Source organism: Scylla paramamosain, chromosome 29, assembly GCF_035594125.1.
Source record: "Scylla paramamosain isolate STU-SP2022 chromosome 29, ASM3559412v1, whole genome shotgun sequence".
Lineage (NCBI taxonomy): Eukaryota > Metazoa > Arthropoda > Malacostraca > Decapoda > Portunidae > Scylla > Scylla paramamosain.
The window spans coordinates 12,378,895-12,399,379 of NC_087179.1; the positions used below are offsets into that span (position 1 = coordinate 12,378,895).

At 45.1% G+C, this 20,485-nt stretch overlaps 2 protein-coding genes across 4 annotated transcripts in view; one reads left to right on the forward strand and one right to left on the reverse strand.

Moving 5' to 3' along the window:
• The first annotated feature begins 284 nt into the window (after positions 1-284).
• On the forward strand, positions 285-15,741 carry LOC135115327 (ataxin-2 homolog). The gene is made up of 11 exons (XM_064031964.1): positions 285-558; positions 4,338-4,446; positions 4,631-4,838; positions 5,243-5,364; positions 5,695-5,918; positions 6,053-6,435; positions 7,243-8,351; positions 9,011-9,176; positions 9,386-9,552; positions 10,214-10,835; positions 11,097-15,741. The coding sequence occupies exons 1-11, from the start codon at positions 521-523 to the stop codon at positions 11,147-11,149; spliced, it is 3,201 nt and encodes a 1,066-aa protein (XP_063888034.1). The 5' UTR covers positions 285-520; the 3' UTR covers positions 11,150-15,741.
• A 577-nt stretch (positions 15,742-16,318) lies between these two features.
• The window catches only part of LOC135115329 (apolipoprotein D-like), a 15,952-nt gene continuing 11,785 nt past the window's right edge, over positions 16,319-20,485 (reverse strand). The window contains exons 5-7 of one of the 3 annotated variants that reach the window (XM_064031971.1): positions 20,426-20,485; positions 18,676-18,875; positions 16,319-18,227 (exon numbers count right to left, since the gene is read on the reverse strand). The exon at positions 20,426-20,485 is cut by the window's right edge and continues 203 nt beyond it. In XM_064031971.1, coding sequence (XP_063888041.1) covers positions 18,113-18,227; positions 18,676-18,875; positions 20,426-20,485 — 375 coding nt within the window. In that variant the 3' untranslated portion in view covers positions 16,319-18,112. Of the gene's footprint in view, positions 18,228-18,675; positions 18,894-20,425 lie in introns of all 3 variants that reach the window. The other 2 variants (XM_064031970.1, XM_064031969.1) reach the window with 2 other exon arrangements.

The window sequence follows — 20,485 nt, forward strand, 5'->3', positions numbered from 1 at the left end:
CCGTCGAGTTACGACATTTAACTCGGCAATGCGGCGTTGTGGTGACATATGATGGGGAACACATGGCAACGCCGCCTGCCTCAACTCACCCAGTCCAACCCACAGTGTTCAGAAATTGAAAAACTAACCCCGAACCTATCCCCTAGACACCCTACAGAACCACTGGTAGCATCACAGACCGTGCTTTAAATATCCATTGGTCATACTACCCCCCTTTCAAACACAGACAGGGGGGGTGAGGAAAACTGGACTATTTACAAATTTTATTGCAGGAACGTATTTTCCTACACGTTAGGTGCCACCATTACCAATAGCAGGCAAGGGGGCGGCGGTCGGTGTTTTTTCCCGTTATGCCTTGCTAGTAGCCGGGGAAAGGTGCGCCACAGGGAACACACACAGCAACCCGCCACCGCCTGCACTCCCACCCTGTTGTTTGTCGCGGCGTTGTGCAGCAAGGACCATCAAGATTCCGGTCCCCAGCGAATTTCGGCAGGCCCGTAGGGGGAGAGCCGAGGACACCATGAACACTAGGAGGAAAGCACGATCATCCTCCGCCAGGTAAGCCTCACAACTCTCTTCACCTGTGTATCTCCTAGCAGACTCCATAGGGAAGGTTACTCCTGCAGAAGGTCATGAGTTTTGGTTTGGGTTCACAGGGAGTTGGTGGTCCGGGGGCATTTTTCACCGAGGGGGGGTGCACGGGGGGGTGTTAGTTTGCCAAGAATGTGATGTGTGTTATCCCCTTATCCGCCTTTATTAACCTGGTTTGTCTATTCAGGGTTAGGACGAGTAGATGGCGTGAAATGGAGGGTTTGATAAGTGCATGTTTCCTGACCAGCGAGGCACGGGAGGAGGGAAAGGGGGGGAAGGACGGGGAGGGGGGGGCTGTGATGCAGAAATGTGACATGTATTAACACATTTTGGTAGTTTTAAAGAGTGTGTAGTGTGTATTGCCTCGAGTGGAAAGACGATTGTGCTAGTATTGCGAAGGGGAGAGAGATAAGCTTGGAGGAAGAGGAGGATGAGGAGAAGGGGAGCGGCGAGACGAGACTGGCTTCCTCCTCCTCCTCCTCCTTCCATTCGCGCTATTTTCACGGCTTTTCTTCGGTATTTCTGGGCCCCGCTGTGGTGTTCCTGGGCCCTGTGTGTTGCAGCGAGGTGGTGGGGTGGAGGGCGTGCCGGGCCCCCATGGTAGCCGCGGTGTATTTCATAAATAATAGAAGACACATCTGGTTGGACGAAGCAAAACACGGCCATTCCTTCTCTCCTGATATCTTCGTCCGCGGATAATTTCATATTTCCGGGTTTTTCCTTCACTTATACTCCCTTTACTCTTTAGGATATTTAAGAAAAGAGATTAATAATTGATCGTGTGTTCGTAGAATGATCTATACGGATGTTTAGCGAAGGCATGGGCGGGAAATGGGAGCGGGGCAAGAGTGAAAAGTTGTGAAAAGGCGAACGATTAACGTGAATATTGGTATGTGTCGCGTTGAGTTTCGTGGGGCAGCAGCCATTTCTCGACTCATTTTGTGTTGACATTAGCAGAACAGACCTAGTTGATTTGTTTGTGTGAGCATGATAGGGAGTAACGAGTGAGATAAGGGACGTGGATGCCTGCACGTCGCCAGAAACAAGGTTATTGGTTCATCTCACCCCCTGGAGCAGTGTGTTGAGAAGTGGTGCATATGAGGACCTATCACAAAGACCTTCATCGTCCCTGTGGACCTCCAGTAAGCATGTGGAGGTAGTGTCCTATCCCACATGCATGGTTTAAGGCCAAGGAAAATGTCATTGGCTTATAAATATTTAGTGTTGTTTATTTCTCTTCAATTTATGTTGATGTTACTGTTTGTAGGGCACTTCCTGGATGACTGGAATAATGATTTGGTCATTGTTATCTTTGTTATCTGTGTTATTTGCTTTATGACAGTTTCACTCATTACATACTGGCATACTGGATTTTTCTGCTCTTAGGGAAAGACATGACCTTTTGAATGCTATTAATAGTACATCTTTTACATTATTTAAATAACCCTGCATGATTTCACTGAGCCAGAATGAAATTACAGATTCTAAAAAGATGTGGAATGTTACATCACCCTTGTTATTAATGGTGTTTCAAAATCATAGTTTCGACCAATACCAGCCCATTTTATTGCAGTGGCAGAGAAGCCATAGTTGTCAAAAGTCAACTGATGTCTGCTATGTGAGTAATAGTAGTCTTCTGATGCCATAGTGTAAAAAACAGGAAAAGGAAATGTTCAGTGTTTTCAAGAATGTGAATCACATACATACAAGAAAGTTGAGCAGCTCTGCTAGTAGTTCTGGGAAAACCTTACTTGGTGATTCATCCATGCTGTCACATTTCTTTCTCATCCCTTGCTTTTTTGTAATGACTCCATTCTCTCTCTCTCTCTCTCTCTCTCTCTCTCTCTCTCTCTCTCTCTCTCTCTCTCTCTCTCTCTCAATTTTGTTATCAGTTGTCTTTATTAGTGATTTCTCAGTGCAGCCCACATAATTGATAACATTACACAGCAATATTAATGTGTGAAAAACAACATATGAAGAGGGAATATTTGTCGATAATTTCTTTGTAATGATCCAAAATTTTCATTAATCAATTCCTATAGAATACAGTATACTTTGTCTTTTTTCTCTAAGTTGTTGGAATCTATTCTTCATGCCAGTGTTCCAACCATCATGCTTGGTAGTTGTTTCTTGATATGACCTATTGATTGTCATGATCTTATTGGTAAAAGAAAATAATGAAATGAATTTATATTGTGCTGGCTTACCCAGTCATGTATTAGGAATTGCCAAATATATTTAAAAAAAAAAAAAGGAGTTTTGCTGCCAATGGAGAAGGTGATGAGAAGATAAGGGTTGGTTTTTCTTCACAAAAAATACAGAAATACAAATAAATAAATTATGCTTGGGTAAGGAAGCCTTAAACACCCAGGCCAAGGAGGAGTGGCTTTACCTAACTATCCCCTGCTCTGGATGATGACCAAGAGAGGGGGAGAAGATGCCTGTTCTAACCTGACAGGAGACAAGGGAACCTGGGAGTGCTTGGGTGTTCCGGAGGAAGGTGCCAGGATGCTGTGATACTTGTTTCCAGTGCCCTCCAAGAGGAAGATGGCAGGCATCATCCCAGCAAATAGTGCTCAGGTGGCCTTATAATGTGGTGGTGGTGATTAAGGCTGAAGCTGGTGACTGTTGTAGGTGCTGCCGTGACTGCTGCTTCCTCAAAGCTTACTCATGGCCACTGTATGTGGCTGGGTAAGAGAAGGCTTGTCACCCTCTATGTCCAACCTTTGTCTCTTCCTGACATGGCATGTCATGGCCAGTCACTGTTGTTTATTTACTCTGTGCCCACTCACTTTGTCTGCTAGAGGGTTGGGAGCATTGGGTAGATCAAGTGGATTAGCACAACAGGCAAGAGCAGGGAAGGTCTACTCTGGATGTAAGCTGGAGCCAGAAGGAGGGCAAGGGACTAACACAATGCCCTACATCATGTCCTTTCCTCTTTCTCTTCTTCCTCTGCCTGACTTGGCCTTGTCTGATTGGCTGTCTCTTTCTCTAGGAACTACATTTTATCTTTGGGTTTGTCTTCCTTTCTCCTTTTCACTTTTATACCTATCCTAAATCCTCCTCAGCCTGGTTTTAGGAAAATGATCACAGGTAATCCTTTTGTGGGTTAACTCCCACTTTGAAATGAACCAGGGATGTGCTGCATGCATGATCTGAAGTGAGGAAAGTGGTGGGAGTGGGAAGATTTTCAGGGAAAACTGATGAGAATAGGCCCCCCCACAAAAAAATAAATAAAATAAAAATCATGATACAGTATGACAGAGATTACTATACTCATCTTCTCTCACCTCACCAAGAACTTGGCACTAACCAAACATTAGGCAGGCAAAGAAACTTGGTTGCTGTTCAGGTTCTACAGTCAGTGATGAAAATTGTGGTGTGTGTGTGTGTGTGTGTGTGTGTGTGTGTGTGTGTGTGTGTGATAGCAGAGTAGTGCACTCGTAAATTGTAGTATTCTGATGTGCCAGGAAATGGTGAATTTTAGATGTATCAGTGTGTGCAGGTGTGATTTGTTTCAAGTACTGTGTTTGCATGTTATGACTGTGTTTATACTGACCTTGGAGTTACGTTTTTCTTTGCATGTTTGCCATATTTTGTAATGTAATAGCATTTTCTTGATGCATCACTGAGGGCTTGATTATAATGCTCAGTTATCTATGTTCTTTAGGTGTGGTATGGTTACAGTCATCAAGATTTGCATGGAGTCCTTCTTTAATAACCTTGATCCACATTCTTGTCTGCAGAGGAGGTCGCGGGGGGAAAGGTGCGGAGAGGCAGGTATCCGCTGATGGGGTGTACACCAATCATCGCTTCATGCAAGCTGTGGGGGCTCTGGTCGGCCTCCCTGTCAGGGTGAGTGATTGTTATCTTCTTATTCATCTGTTTACTTTAAAATGGCTGTTCTTGTCCTTGTATTTTTTCTCTTTATCCACTGTTATGAAGAACTTAACTAAAGCAATCATTCCTGTTAATTCAGAGGCTCAGCATATTGTGTTTTCATTGGCTCAATCCCTGAATGTATTGCTTCCATTCACAGATACAGACTAAGACTAATGAAATCATCGAGGGTGTCTTCACCACCTTCAGCCCCAACTTTGACCTGGTGCTGGACTTGGCCCACCAAGTGTCTCGGACTGACCCAGGTACCATTAACCCTGAGACCATCAAGCCCAAGATGATCTTCACTGCAGCTGATATTGTGACCATCAAGGTGGTCAACGTGGACTTGGAATATGCCACTAGAGGTCAGTTGTGATCCTCATTTTATTTATCTAGTTGTGATGCAGAGGGGAGTTTTCAGACTGTTGTATCTCCATATGGTCTGTTACCTGGCTTGGCTTGAGGATCTTACTTACTCCAATAATCGGTCATACATATATCTTTGTTAATGATTACTGTGCTTCTGTATAGGAAGTCATACTTTTCATGCCTCTTTCAAAGTGTATAGAAGATACTAGGTATGCTAAGTAAAGGAATGAAGTGTGGAGTGGTTAAGGAGATCAAGCACATCACTTCCTCCTTGGGGTGGAAGGAATGACAAAAAATTACATGATGAGACCTTGTATATGAATATGGTTGGTGATGACTGCACCTTCAACACATGAGCAGCTTACTTCTGTGCACCAGTGACCACCTCCTTCCTCCACAGATGGGTTTGCTGTGGACCAGGTGATCAGTCGCTACAATGGCCAGGCTGGAGAGAAGGCCCTGGAGCCCTGGCAAGGGGAGCCCACTGCAGATGACTGCCTTGGCCTTGGGGATGAAAATTCGGTAAGTGTGTCACAACATCAGGAAGGCAGATGTCCTTTCTTTCTATCATTAGAAGTGTTACTTGTATGTTTTGTGTAATGCTACTTCTAAGCTATGCAATACATTCTCTCTCTCTCTCTCTCTCTCTCTCTCTCTCTCTCTCTCTCTCTCTCTCTCTCTCTCTCTCTCTCTCTCTCTCTCTCTCTCTCTCTCTGCAAATCTAAGAAATACCTTTTATTTTTCTAGCTTTGATTTAGTTTTATCATTGTGAGCAGTTCTACAAGTAAGTGATGAAACATGACCATTTTGCCTGATACCCAGCCATGCAAATAATGAATTTGCACACCTCAGAATGGCTGGGACGTGGATGACATGTTCCGCAAAAATGAGGAGAAGTACGGAGTGACTACCTCCTACACCCCAGAGATGGAGGGGTACACCACCCCACTCTTCAAACTCAACACTCCAGAGTACAGAGAGCGTGAAGCCAAGGCTTCCAGAATTGCTGCAGAAATAGAGAAATCCCCGACCACTCAAGTCCGTTTAGATGCAGAGAATGGTGATGAGGAAGACAAGTAAGTATAAAGAAGTGTGTGGCTAAGTAGTGTTACAACTCCAGGGTCTCCAGCTGCCCAGTAGCAGTATAATTGAATGCAATGTGGGTTGAAGTCAAGTGAAGGCATTATTGATTGGTTGTCTTCTGTCTCAGGTTCTCAGCAGTGATAAGGCCCGGGGAGCAGGGCGGCAAGTACATTCCTCCCATGATGAGGAAAAAGAACCAGAATGGGGGCAAGGCACAGCGAGCCACCCCACCCCCGACTGGTGCCAGATACAACAGCCATGGCAGCTCCAACCCTCCCACCCCCACATCCCCCTATCCAGGACCCCCTCCATCAGGGTCAGCTGGTCACAGTCCTGTTGGCGTAGGTGGAACCCCTCCCACATACCAGACCCAACAGCCACCCCAGCCACTCCCCAACCATGCTCCAGCCCCTGCCCAGCACCCGCCCATCCACCGCAACAACTCCCACGGCCCTCACCACAGCCATGGCCCAGACACCAAAGTGAATGGGGATGCCAAGACTGGCTATGGTAAGCATGCACAATCCCTCCGGAGCACAGTAAGCATGAATTTCCTCATCCGCCTCTCCTTATCTCCTAGCACATTGAAGTGATGGGAGGTTGATTTGTATCCCAGCCCATTGATCCTTGTGACGGAATAGTCAAAACAAGGCACCCACTCTTCACTCATCCAGTCACACCTCTAAGCATTCCTTAAGAATAAATCAAAATTGTATCCTAGCTTCAAGAATTTTTTGGGCAGTCAGATCCACACACAGGCTACACTGCATGAGTCATTTCCACAGCATTGCCTGGCTATTTCCACATTTTTCTGACAGCAGAATTAGTTTGCCCTTGCTGCACCATAACAGACCAAAACCAGTTCTGCATCTGTCCTGATCAGCTGATGAGATTAGGTGTAGGTGAACCTCAAGGCGGTGGCACCATTTATATATTGACAACTGCTTTCTTTTCCCTCTCTTCATTGCTCTACAGATATGCCTGTTGTGCTTAATGGTCTCTTCTTACTGTCCATCTATTTTATTTGTGTTTTTCCTGTTATCCTTGTGTCGCTCACAACCACCTGATTAAGTTATCTTTTCCATTCTCTCAACATTTTTGGAGTTGCCAAGCTTAAATCATGAACAGATTTTTGTAATTCACTTAGCTTCATACTCTGCTTTTTACTTCTTTAACTCCTTGCAGTGATGAAATATATGAAGATAGATTATAAAATGCTAGGGTGCAAATGTGTTCAACTGGATAAGAAATTAATCAGTGCAAGTTGTGTGTGACTTCTCATGTAAGCACCTCTTAAGTGTGTGCATTTGTCAACAGACCGGAAGAGTCATGATGGGCCGCCGGTGGATAGCGGCCGGGAGGTGAGGCACAACAATGCCCATGGTGGCAAGCAGGACCTGCACCCCCGCCACCATGGCCCCCCACACCCAGAGGCTGCACACTTAGCACAGCAGCAACAGCAACTACAGCAGCAGCAGCAGCAGCAGCAGCAGCAGCAGCAGCAGCAGCATCAAAAGCCCATCCCACAGAAGCCTCCACCACAGCAGCACCACCAGCACAGCAGTCACATGCCACCAGTGGGTCAGGGCGATCACCGCAAGGCTGAGCCTCGAGAACAGCGTGAGCCACGCAAAATGCGCAACAAGGAGGAGCAGATTGCCGACCTCAAGAAGTTCAGCGAGGACTTCAAGCTGTCAGACCAGGCAGAGAAGAAGCCTCAGCCACAGCAGCCTCAGCAGCAGCAGCAGCAGCCACAGCAGCTACAGCAGCAACAGCAACAGCAACAACCACCTCAACAACAACAGCAGCAGCAACAACAGCAACATCAGCACCAGCAGCACCAACACCAGCACCAGCACCAGCATCAACAGCCACCACCACCAACACCACAACAGCAGCAGCCACCACCTACTTCCCAGCAGCCACCACAGCCTCAACCACAGCCACACACACAGCCACAGTCACAACCACCCCCACCACAGCAGCAGCAGCAGCCTCCCCCACCACAGCAGCAGCCACAGCCACCACAGCTGCAACAACCACCTCCTCCAACCCCACAGCAACACCACCAGCACCACCAGCAACAACCACCACCACCACAGCAACAGCCACCACCACCACAGCAGCAGCAGCCTCCACCCCCAATACCACAGCCCCATCTGCCACCACAGCATCTGCCACCCCAGCAACAACCACAGCGGCAAACACCCCCTGTGACTGCTGTGACCATGGGCCCACCACAGGGAGCCCCGCAGCCCCCACCACACCACTCACAGAACCCCCCAACCATGACCATGAGTCCTGCTGCGGAGATCAACAAGCCCCACGAGGAAATGGAGAAGATAGCCTCCACTGTCACACACTCCAAACTCAACCCCAATGCCAAGGAGTTTGTGTTCAACCCCCACGCCAAACCCTTCAGTCCAGTGAGTAGCTGGATTTTTAGTTCTTTCATACCAAATTGGTGTTTTCTTTCTCCTCTTAGATTCCCTTTCTCCATTTTATAGTTCAGGATCAAGAAGTTTAGTGCTGTTTGGATAATGCCTAACCCATACCATACCCATCTTAAGTTTTAGTGGTTGTAGGAACTAAGATGTTACTGTTAAGTGTTAAGAACTTGTATAGAACTGTTTTTTGCCATCTCCTGCAGTATTAGCTCTACTTCAACATTTAGCCCTGCCCTTCCTCTTAGTTGAAGACACTTGACTTTCTCTCTGAGGCCTGTTGTGGCTTATGGGGAAATCCAAGCCACTAGTCAAAAGCTAGATGTGTTTAGGTGACAGCTGGTGTAAAAACTGCGGTCTTTGGTTTTAGAAGATTGAGTTGGCTCAGCCTTGCATTCTGTTTAGAGCCAGTGTAATGTAACCATTGCATGAATCCCTCATATTTGGGCTTGCTGTGATCAGTTCTCCTCATATGTTTCCCATGTGTCATGCTGTAAGATAGGATCAGCTTCTGCCCTGTAGAGGCCTTTCAGAGCTATCCCCTTTAGGGAAAGTCTTCAGGATCAGGCATCAGACAAAGGTAGATGTATTGATTCTATGGTATCACTGCATTAGACCAATAATTTGTGTACTCTTGACAGCGTTCCCCTAGCACTACCACTCCTCCACGGCCCCACACGCCCACCCAGATTCCTCCCAATCAGCCACCACAGATACCTGCAGGCCCGCCAGTGGGTATCCCTCACATGGTGCTCACCTCACAGCCCTTCGCCATACCGTCACAGCCTCCACGTTTCCCCAAGAGAGGTGAGAGGAGAGAGATGGTGACATGTCATGGTGTGCCAGCAGATTGAAGCTACCTTTATGTTCATGGAATAATAGTTTTAGAGTCACAATGGTATCTTTGCATAATAAGGCTAACATGTAAAGGTGGAATGATTTTAATAGTGACTTAATTGAATGCTTGATATGCTGAGTGTTTTCTATCACGTGTAACTTGCCTTGCATCACTTCAGTGCCTGTGGGTAACAATCAACGGCAGGAGTACACCTCACCCCTACAAGTGGCAGCTGCTACTGGCCAGCCCATCCTGGCCCCAGGCCACATGGGTACCCAGACCCAGCCCATCACTGCTGTACAGATTTCTCCAAACATGATGCCTCAGACTCCACAGCCCTATCAGGTAACCACATCAAAGGTGTGGCTCCATCTCAATGGTTTGTGTGTGTGTGTGTGTGTGTGTGTGTGTGTGTGTGTGTGTGTGTGTGTGTGTGTGTGTGTGTATGCACATGCATTATGGATGGGTAGGCACAAGTGGTTGAATATTGTCACATGGTGTCCATCTTCTTGGCATGTGAGAAAGACTTGATAGTTAAAAGAGAGAGGCAGAGAAAGGGGACTGGGAGATGAGGTTACATGATGTGTGGACAACCTTCCTTTAAGGGGTTTCTGAGTGGTGTATAGATACTATATACACTATTAACATCGGTGATTTAAAACTTTTCAAACTGATTTTCGAAAAAAAAATGTATTTTATAACATTTGAAGTGTAATATATTTGCCATTAAAATCTTTACTTCATGGTTCAATGTGTCTGTAAATCATAGATGAATAGTTAGTTATTGACCAGTAGGGCGAAACATCATGGAAATCAGATTGTGTCCAGTATTCTTTACTAATATTGAATATTCAGTATTTTTGCATAGAGCTTCATATTATGTGAAATGTACTTCATTATGCAAGCTATTGTGCATTGAAATTTACCCAAGATTTCAGTGTAGAAATATATCTCTTTCAGTGTTTGTTGCATTCTGACTAATATGATATACACTTTCTTACTGCAGTACCCTCCTGTACCCATCATGATGCGGTTCCCCCACGCTGGAATGCCCATGGTGACTGCAATGGTGCCCACTTCCGTGGGTTTGTGTCACCCAAACCCTGACTCACAGCAGCCATCACAGCAACACGGCCACCAGCCAATGTATATGGCTCAAACCAGCCTACCACCTCACCAGCCCCACCCAACGCACACCCCCGGCCCTCTTCCCCAGCCCACACAGCCACCCACCCCCCAGAACCCAGGCAGCGGCAGTGGACCCCCAAACATGCCCAACCCACCGTCAACCCCAGGACCCAGTCAGCCCCAACCAATCATTTATCCAATGGGAGGACAACCATCTCTGCCTCAACACCTGTCACAACACTCTCCCCACACTGCCCAGAGTCCCCACACCCAGCAGTACCCTGGCCCTGGCCAGGGTGCCGCGGGTGCTGGGGGCCACCATGGAGGGCCTGGCCAGCAGATGGCCCAGTATGTGGTGCTGCCCTCCCACATGATGCACCACTCGGGGCCACCCCCCCACTCTGCAGCACACATTCCCTCCTCCATGCCGGGTTTTACTCCCACGTCGACAGCCACTGTACAGCAACTACCCTCGGCTCCCCATATTCAATATTTCCCAAGTAAGCACCACCCACGGTTCCCACACTGAGGTGCTCATCTACGTGAGGAGATGCTAGAACGAGTTTCTTGATATGTTATGAGGTTCCTCAGTGATTGCTTTTTATACTAAATTGAGAGAGATATTTCTGTGCCACTATGTAATCTTAATAGATTTATGGAGTTTGAAATAACTACTTGAAGGCCGGGTCATCAACCCGAGCCTTGGCACAGCTGGCATTGTGGTCGGAGGTCACAAGCTGAGACAGTGTTTGTACCCGCAGGTACACCTGGCAGCCATGGTCACCCAATGTCCCTCGTCCATCACAGCCAATGAAGTCTGGGCTCAGTAGGATCAAAGCCACACTTGTCCCCAGCTTTCAGCCGTGCCCGCCTGAGTGTCTGGTCTCCGCGTGAGGAGCACCCTGGCCTGCACAGGGGAGGGGGGAGGGTGGTGTTGTTGCCGCGATGACAGGTGTACATAGGTGGCTTGAGTTGAGTGTGTTGGGTGTGTGTGATGCTGTTGTGTCAGTGGTGTGTGGAGTTACTGAAACTGGAGCAAATTGCAAAATTTTTTATATTGTTAATGGCAATGAATGAGATGTTCGTGTAGGGGTCATAATACGGGTATGCTCTCTTTGGTTTCTTTCTGTAACAAATGCATTTTAGCATAGAAGTGTGTGACTCTTGGCACAGTGATGTCTGCTCCAGGTGAAAGCTCCTCCAACAAACACACGACTGACCTATTGTTTACCACACAAGTGGTTATTTATTGTTGAAGTGGAGAGAGAGAGAGAGAGAGAGAGAGAGAGAGAGAGAGAGAGAGAGAGAGAGAGAGAGAGAGAGAGAGAGAGAGAGAGCTTTATTATGAGGTCTCATCTTCATGGGAAGGAGGCCGTAAAGTCTTGGGTGTAGAATCAAGTTTTTATGGAGAGGATTGTGCCGAGGGAGCCGCAACACACGGGCGAGCCGGCTGCGACTGGGACACGAGAGAAGTGAACCCTGGTGGTTACTTCGTTGAGCAGTTTAGGCAATTCTGTATGTATGTGATGGTTAAGAGCAAAGTGGCAATATTCTATGAGAGGAGTCAGTGGGGAGCCTGTCAGACAGCTAGCTTAACAAAAATTATTGTGGAAATACAATTTGCCTTATCATGTTTTATAAATAAGTTTGCCTCATTCAGACTGAATCAGTGTTGTGAGTGTGGCAAGGTGAGTTGAGCTTCATTTGTCTCAGAGCTCTCGTCACATGGATTTTGTATAAACTTACTCATTACAGCTGGGCATCAGTAATTCCTCTCAATCATCTTTATTGAAATGTGTAGGCAGATATTTGCCCAAAACTATATGCAGACAAATTTGACACTCACACTTGTAAACCAGTGTGTATATCAGAACATGTATACAGCCATACTCTTCAGGCACACTAAGCAGTCTCACAAATCCATGGCTGTAGTGTGACTGACACCATCTTCATCCCCACTTTCATACGAGTTGTCTGTGTCGCCTCAACATGAACACTGGTCGCAGGACAAAGATGCAGTGTGACAGCTTTCATGTTGGCTGCACTGTTCATATTTGGTGGTAGCCTAAATTTTTATTTGTGGCTGCTGATGCTGTGGCATGCAGTTCTCTGCAATAATCAGGAACAATGTTTACACTCAAGGATGTGCTGAGCAGTCAGCATTGCTCATGTGCATTGTGTGTATGAATACCAACCATGGATTGAAAAATGTGGACAAGCCTTGTGGATCAGAAAAATCCACAAAAAAAGTTTGCTATCAGCTCAGAAAAAAAATGGATAAAGAGGTGGTGTTCTGTGCTTTGAAAAGGTAATGAGACCTTACTAGTCGCTCAATTACAAGCTGTGTGTATATTTCTTTTGTATTGAGTGCAGAAATTGTTACAATTTGTTGATGCATCACCAGTAACTTTTTTGTATGAAGTTTATTCGAATCATGAGCCTGTCCATTGTTGGGGCCAGTGTTCCTGGCCGCCAACTGAACAGGTCCACAGAAAAAAAGGTGCTGTTCACTGTGTCTTGAAAATGCATCTCTTGTGCAACAGGACTGGAAACTCCATATGAATACAGTGGCACGATCCAACCCTTTTTTGTAAAGACTCGAAATAGCATGGAGAAGAAAAAGAGCCTCTTATCATAACTAGGATAGCAAGTCAAGGATTTAGCCTGTTGGTATGTCAAACCCTTCCTTACTTTTAACTTGTGAGAGAACCTTTGCCACATTGGTTGCCCAGTGTTGATTTCCTCTTTTGTTACCTTTGCCCAGTAAGTGCACAGCTGGTAGATCAGAGTAGGAACGTTTGGTTAAGAGACGTAAGGCATGAAAGGTCGTTTGAGGAAGAGAGTGAGCCTGTTGTTATTTATTACTCCCTTACTGAGCCTTTTGTGGCAGGTAGAGAGTGGAGAGCCTCAGGGTGACTGGAGTGTGGGTGTGTGTGCCTGGGAGCCTTGGGGACATTCCTCACCTCCCAGTGTGAATGCATGTATTCTTCCCATCTTCTCTCTTCCTCAGTGTCATTCTAGCTGGCTATGCTGCTTATTTTTTACCATCTTGTCTTTGTTATTTTTATATTGTTAATCATTGCAGGGTGTCAGAATTGTCCTGTGTGTATGGCTTGTATTGTCCATTGCCATGTATTGTTTACTGGCCTGTGTTTGGTCATCTTTTGGGGGTTCTGTGGACAGGCCATGTGTTCAGTATTGGCAAAACTGACACCCACACATTGCTGAAGGAGTCCACAGTCTTGGCTCTGCAGCTAGCCTTCAGGTATCTAACGTTGCTGACCTCCATATTGTGAAGATTTTTCATTATTATTATTATTATTATTATTGTTATTATTATTATTATTATTGATTTATTTTTAATTTATTTTTATTTTTTCTTTCACAAATTGTAAATCAAAGTTTGTTGTCATTGTAAGACTTGACCTAACATTCCTGGGGAGGGAGAAGTAATTGTTTTTTACCAATGCAACTCTGCAATCGGACACAAAAGTCAAGCATATTTAAGAGCACATTGCCCAGATAATAGAAGGTAAAAAACAGTGGATTAAAATTCTCATCCCGTCACACACTAGAACCTCCTGTTGTGAGTCTGATGCATGTGATGTCTCGCCTGAGTGTTGGGTTTTGTTTTGTGAAGCGAGTTTCAATTGATTTTCTCATTTACGGTTTAAAAATGTTAATAGACAAAACACCTCATCTTGGTTCATGACTTTTTCTTTCCAGTGCTGTAAGGTTTCCACAATTGTTTGGTGCTGCTCTGAGGGTCTCCTTCCTCCTTGTCATTCTCAGCGCCTTGTCCTCACAGTGCTGCAAAAATCCTCTACCTTTGTAAAAGTCTTGCATTGTCTTACTTAAATTTGGATGTGAGTGAATGGAATGTCTGCGTGAGGAAACTGATGAGTCATTTACAAAAGTGTGTTTTTCGTACGTATGTTTATAGCACATAACTGTTGCCGTGAATATTTGTGTTGTAGTCATTATACAGATACATATAATTTATTTATGTGAGCTGTACATTCTGTAGTGTGTGTGTGTGTAGAGAGCAAGTGAGCACAAACTTCTTTCTGCCTGTGTGTGTGTGTGTGTGTGTGTGTGTGTGTGTGTGTGTGTGTGTGTGTGTGTGTGTGTGTGTGTGTGTGTGTGTGTGTTAAAATTTGCATTTCATTCTTTTCATTCTTGTTCCCTTCATGTTTCCTGCGCTCCCTGCCTTCATCTTGCAGTTCTTGGGGGCGTCTTGTTTTACTTCACTTTCATGTCTTCTCACTCTTGATATTTTTATTTATTTATCTATTATTTATCAGATATTTTTTCCAGTGTGCTTGATAGTTTCTCAAGAACACTTACTATTATTTCTACACAAAAGGTTAAATTCTGTTATTATTCGTATCATTGCTAAGATTTTTTTCATGTTTTATGTAGGCATTTTCTCTCTCTCTCTCTCTCTCTCTCTCTCTCTCTCTCTCTCTCTCTCTCTCTCTCTCTCTCTCTCTCTCTCTCTCTCTCTCTCTCTCTCTCTCTCTCTCTCTCTCTCTCTCTCTTCTCTCTCTCTCTCTCTCTCTCTACCAGTTGTGTTTACTGAAGAGCTGCCGTCACTACCGCGTCTGTGTCCTAACATCCATTCTGTTCCTTTACCGCGGTTACATCCACCCTGCTCCCTCTCCCTCTTCCCATCTATCCATCCATCCCTCCCTCGTTTAAGCATCACTCACAAGTTTAGTTTCCATTTATTATTATTATTATTTATTTTGTTTTATTTTTATTTATTTTTTTATTATTTTTTTCCCCCCCCAAACCACAACCACTACCGTTCCTCATTCCCTCTCGTTCGTCGTCGCCTCAATCCTCCTCCTCCTCTTCCTCCTCCCTCACACCAACCATCCCAATCCAAACACCTGCCCATACCACCCACCCACCCACCCAACCCCTTCTGTAAAGAGTCAGGAGGCCAAGAGAATGGAGCTGCGAAAAATAAATACATATATTATAAAGTAAAACAAATTGTGACTTGTCGAAATGGGCTGTGTGCTTGCATGTGTGCTGAGATAGAACCATAACTTGGCAGCCGTCAAACTTCCCAAGGCCAACCCATGTAATCGGAACCCGTAGAGTGTAGGGGTAGCTAAGCATATCGTGACGAAATTGAAAACTCGATAAAAGGTGTAAAGCCAGCGGTTATTAAGCACCAGCCCATTCATCCAAGGGGTTAGTTTGTATCAGTCACGACAGCAGGAGTTCCCAAAGTTGGCACGGCAAGTTGTTGTTGAGGTTATCGTGGAGTAAATAACTTGAATGGGAAGAAGTAACGTATTACAACAACAACAACAAAAAAAAAAAGTGAAGATGAAAGATTTCCAAATGTAGCAGCTGGAATTCAAAGCTAAATGCTATAAATGATATGAAGTATGTTGTGTTTTTATTATTCTGTTGTCCATGTATGTGTTTGTCATGGGTGGTATGTTGAAGGAGAGAGGGAGACAGAGAGTAATGTTTCTACTTAGCGCCATAATGGAGCTATATTTGTATCCACATTGTTGCACTCTCAACGCACCACCCATGTCATTGTCTTGTGTGTGGCAGGTGTGGGTGGGTTCAGCAACAAGAATAATTCCTGAACAATGAGAAAGATTTCGTGGTGCTGCATTATATATGTCATTCATTGGTGTGTTCAATGATTGCAGGTCACTAACGGGGGCTGAGACCACTTGTACATGGAGTAAGGAAGGCAGTGGGGCCTGGTGGTACTTCTGAAGGTCATGGCAGTGGCTAAGATCACCTGTGCTATTCAAAACCCTTCCCTCATTTTGGTCAATTATTCTGTCCTTTATGGGTTGGTATCCTCAGTGGGCCTCTTTCCCCTTCAAAAAAAAAAAAAAAAAAAGTGGATCCTAACCCTACCTATAAGGACCGTTGGCAGATACTAAGATCACGTGGGTATGAAATTATAAATGGAATTGCATTAGAAGGGAAAAAAAAAAAAAAGTTGGTAGACCATTTATTCACTGGTGCATCTTGGCTTCAAAGCCTGAAGCAACTTGTTTACAAAGAAAGCCAGAAAGTAACTGTGTTTAGGAACATTGCTAATGCACGTTTCATAAATCTTAATAAATAGGGCAAAACATAACAGGAACAAAGCTAATACAGTAAATAAATAATAAATAGTAACAGTAACCCAGCCAGCGGGTGTTCTGTCCTAATGCATAGCCGGTGCTCGAACTAACTCGTGCACTTGTCTTAACTAACTAAAGGGAATTCCAGCAAGAAACAGCCACAGGTGCAGCGTCGCTACCACTCGTGGTAAGTTAGAAAAAAAAAAAAAAAAAAAAAAAGAAGAGCCTCGGCGTGTGTCGACGATATTTGTTTATTTGTATTTGTTTATTTTTTAAACCATATTAGGAAGAACTACGAAGAATTAAGTGCTTTGACACAAGAATATTAGTCAGCGTGTGTTGGATGGCTATGGTTCGGCAGTGTGTTGGGCGAGTGCTACTGTTAATGTAGTGGCAACTAAAATGATTCACGACCTGTGTTACTGTGATGGGTGATGCGTGGCGAGGACCGAGCAGGCTACACCAAGATTAATTAACAAAATACATAAGCTACATTTCACTACATTAAAAACTCTTCCTCGACAAGTGTTATGTGGAATGTTTTGTACTTTGGTGAGTGGAGGGACGGGGCGAGGTGCTGGGGAAGTCAGCTAGTCCTCGCGGTGGAGTCGCTGCTTTTCACAACTCGTGGCTGGCAAGTGCAATGTGATGTGTAGTGGCGGTGGTGGTCGGTCAAGGAGGCGGTGGGAGTTGTGGTGCCAGTGGTGGTTCTATAAGTGTTAGAGGGGACATGTGATAGCTGTGGCGGTGTTGTTGTTCTTGATGTGGGGTGTGATTGGTTCGTGGTGAGCTGTGGCGGTGGTGTGGAAGTAGTAGTGTACGTGGTGACAGGCGGGGGAAGGCTGTGTGGCTGCAGTGAGTGCCGTGGTGGTGGTGATGGTGGTGGTTGTGTATGAGAGTGGAGCGTTCATCCTGACCTAAATACTGGTGGGGGAAGAGCTCGCAGGTTCCTAGTATAAAAAAAGACAGTCAGGAACGCTGCTTCTACCTGTACACTGTGGGATGAACATTTACCTCAAGGCGTGAAATGGAAAGTAGATACCTTCACTCCACCGATGAAGAGTAGTTAGCACACAGCACACATTCTTAACCTACTTGCCCATCACCCTAATGCAATAGTTCACCAGTACCATAAATCCTTCACCACTCATGGGCCCGCGTCGTGTGCAGCAGCTTACGTGTATAGAAAGTATTCTCTCCTCCTCGTCTTTGTTACTGATTTTCTTATTGGTCGCTTTCCTCCCTGCAATCTCGACACTGACCCTTCGTGAATATACCATTCCGTACATTACTAGGGCAGGATTCAGAGCATCTCGTCCCTCTTGGTTTAATTCAGCTATGTGAGGGATACGCCAAAAAAAAAAAAAAAAAAAAAAAAAACTAAACTGAAAAAAAAGGGAAGGAAAGAAAGAATGGAAATAAAAGATTTGTAGATTATGATTTGTACAAAGATCTGGAAAAAGAGAAGATCTGATGGATTAACTGAACAGGCTTCCCGGTGCTTCAGCATTAATATAAGAGGAAGGCAAACGTTCTAACGGAGAGGTGAGAGAGTACAGAGGAGGAAAATGATGATAAGGAGGAGGAGATTCTGGTGATGGTGGTGAAGGGGGTTGGGCCTCCGCATTATCGTTGTGGTGGTGGTGATGGTGGTGGAGGGGTAGCGCTCACTTCTTGATGGGGGTGTGGAGGACATGCCAGAGTCTTGTGGCGAGGGACTGTCCCAGGGTGAGTCTTTCATCCCCGCCGGCACCGTGCCTGCGCGCCCCGACCTGCTTCCTGCTAAAGCACACGCACACTAGTTCATTACTTTCTGAGATGCCGGCAAATATACTCTGCTAATAACTAGTATATATGGTCATCAGTCACCACCATCACCACACGTTCAAGGCCCGTATTCAGAAACACTCGGCTTTCTCACCACGACTATCTTGACAGGCCACAGAGATGATTGATTAGCCGGGTTTTCAACAATACCTCTCTTGTTCATAATGTACAAATGTTGATCTGTCACTAGAACCCCACAAAAAAAAAAAGAAAAACTCTAAAAGCCAGTGTAACTTTAACTGGAGCCTTTGGCAAGTAGTCGAAGTGTGGCCAAAAGTGTTTCTGTATACGGGCATGCAAGTTCATGAAAACCCTCTTGAAAACCCTCGACAACCTCCATTAAAGCCTGCTGAAACTAGTGGAGATGAGACGCAATATTGCTTCAGAACATTGCCATTATTACCTGTAGGGACGGTAGCGGCGGTGATTCTGGGTGTCTGAGGCGTGGGGCGGATACGACACGGCAAAGAAGTTGGCGGGGTGCTGGTCTGGGTGACCCTGCTGGTGCTGCTGACTCTCCGCCGGTGCTAGGTGCCCCGCTGCCGCTGCGTGCTGCTGCTGCTGCTGTGTTTGGCTATCCGTGTACTCGTAGTCGTAGTCGTACTGGTGGTAAAAACCGGCCTGAGGAGAGAGTGATTGCTCATGCCACCAGGATTGGCCCCTGTGGGATGCCACCTCGCCTGTCACACTCATTGTTATCACCCTACTGTGTTCACCCATGGTTGTTTTCACTCTACTGTATTCACCCATGGTTGTTTCTGTTGAATTGGATCTCGGTCTTGGGCAAAATGAATAATATTTTAAGGTGGATTCGCTTGAAGTTGTGGATCCAGTACTTTATTATTATTATTATTATTATTATTATTATTATTATTATTATTATTATTATTATTATTATTATTATTATTGTTGTTATCATTATCATTATCATCATTTAACCATTTATGTACGTATTTATAATTATTTTTTAAGGTTTCTCCAGATTTATTTACACTATAAAGTCTACGGAAAACAGCATCCGTATTTAACAACTCTGTGGATGCATGTTGCCACATTTCACAAGTTTACAGAGAATCTTTGCCACATTTCAAATCGCTGTGCGGCGTTAGTGGCAGGAGACGTTCTTTCTGTGCCTTCTAATTTCCTCTGTGCTTAGCCAACAACCCTTAACATTATCCTTTGACGCATGCCCGGAGGTGAGAGGCGAAAGGGAAATTTTGTTATAGTCTATCAGTTAACCCAGTGACTGCATAATCACATTACAGTATTGAGATGCGAGTATTGAGTGCAACTTTGAAACACAAGCCTAAATAATCGATCAGTTCAAAGCTCTCAGTACCAGTGGTTATGTTTCGGTAAGTTAAATAATTTCAGAATACTTATATTTCAATTCTGGATTATCCTTTTTGACTTTTCTTTTCTTTGGGGACTGGAATCCAAGTGGACCTTTATTTATTTACCCTATTGCCCTATGCCAGTGCTCTTCTTACATAAAAAGAATACAGGGTTGCTTAAATCAAGTAAAAATTGTCATGTTTAAGGGTTGAGAACAGGTGGTATTTTGAGCGTCGTTCTCCTCCACCTCGCGGCCAGCAGGGAGCGGCACTGACTCCCTCCCTGCCTGACTGACTCGCCTCGTGCAGCTGAGCCAAAGACACCCCGACAAAGTCACGCAGGCAACCGCAGTGTGTGTGTGTGTGTGTGTGTGTGTGTGTGTGTGTGTGTGTGTGTGTGTGACAGTACGCAAAACAACAGCAACAACAGTACTTAAATTATGTACTATTACTACTAATACTGCTGATGCTGCTACTACTACTACTATTACTACTTCTACTACTACTACTACTACTACTACTACTACTACTACTACTACTACTACTACTACTACTACTACTACTACTACTATTACTACTACTATTACTACTACTACTACTACTACTACTACTACTACTACTGCTGGTGCTACTACTACTCCTGTTGATGTTAATACTGCTACTACTACTACTACTACTACTACTACTACTACTACTACTACTACTACTACTACTACTACTACTACTACTACTACTACTGCTACCACTACAACTACCACTGCTTCTACTACTACTACAACAATCACTCCCACTACAACCACCAACTACTACAAAACACACCTGGTGCTGTCTCCTGAGGTCTGAGGGGGAGGGCTGGCCGGCGGGAGGAGCTACGGGCGC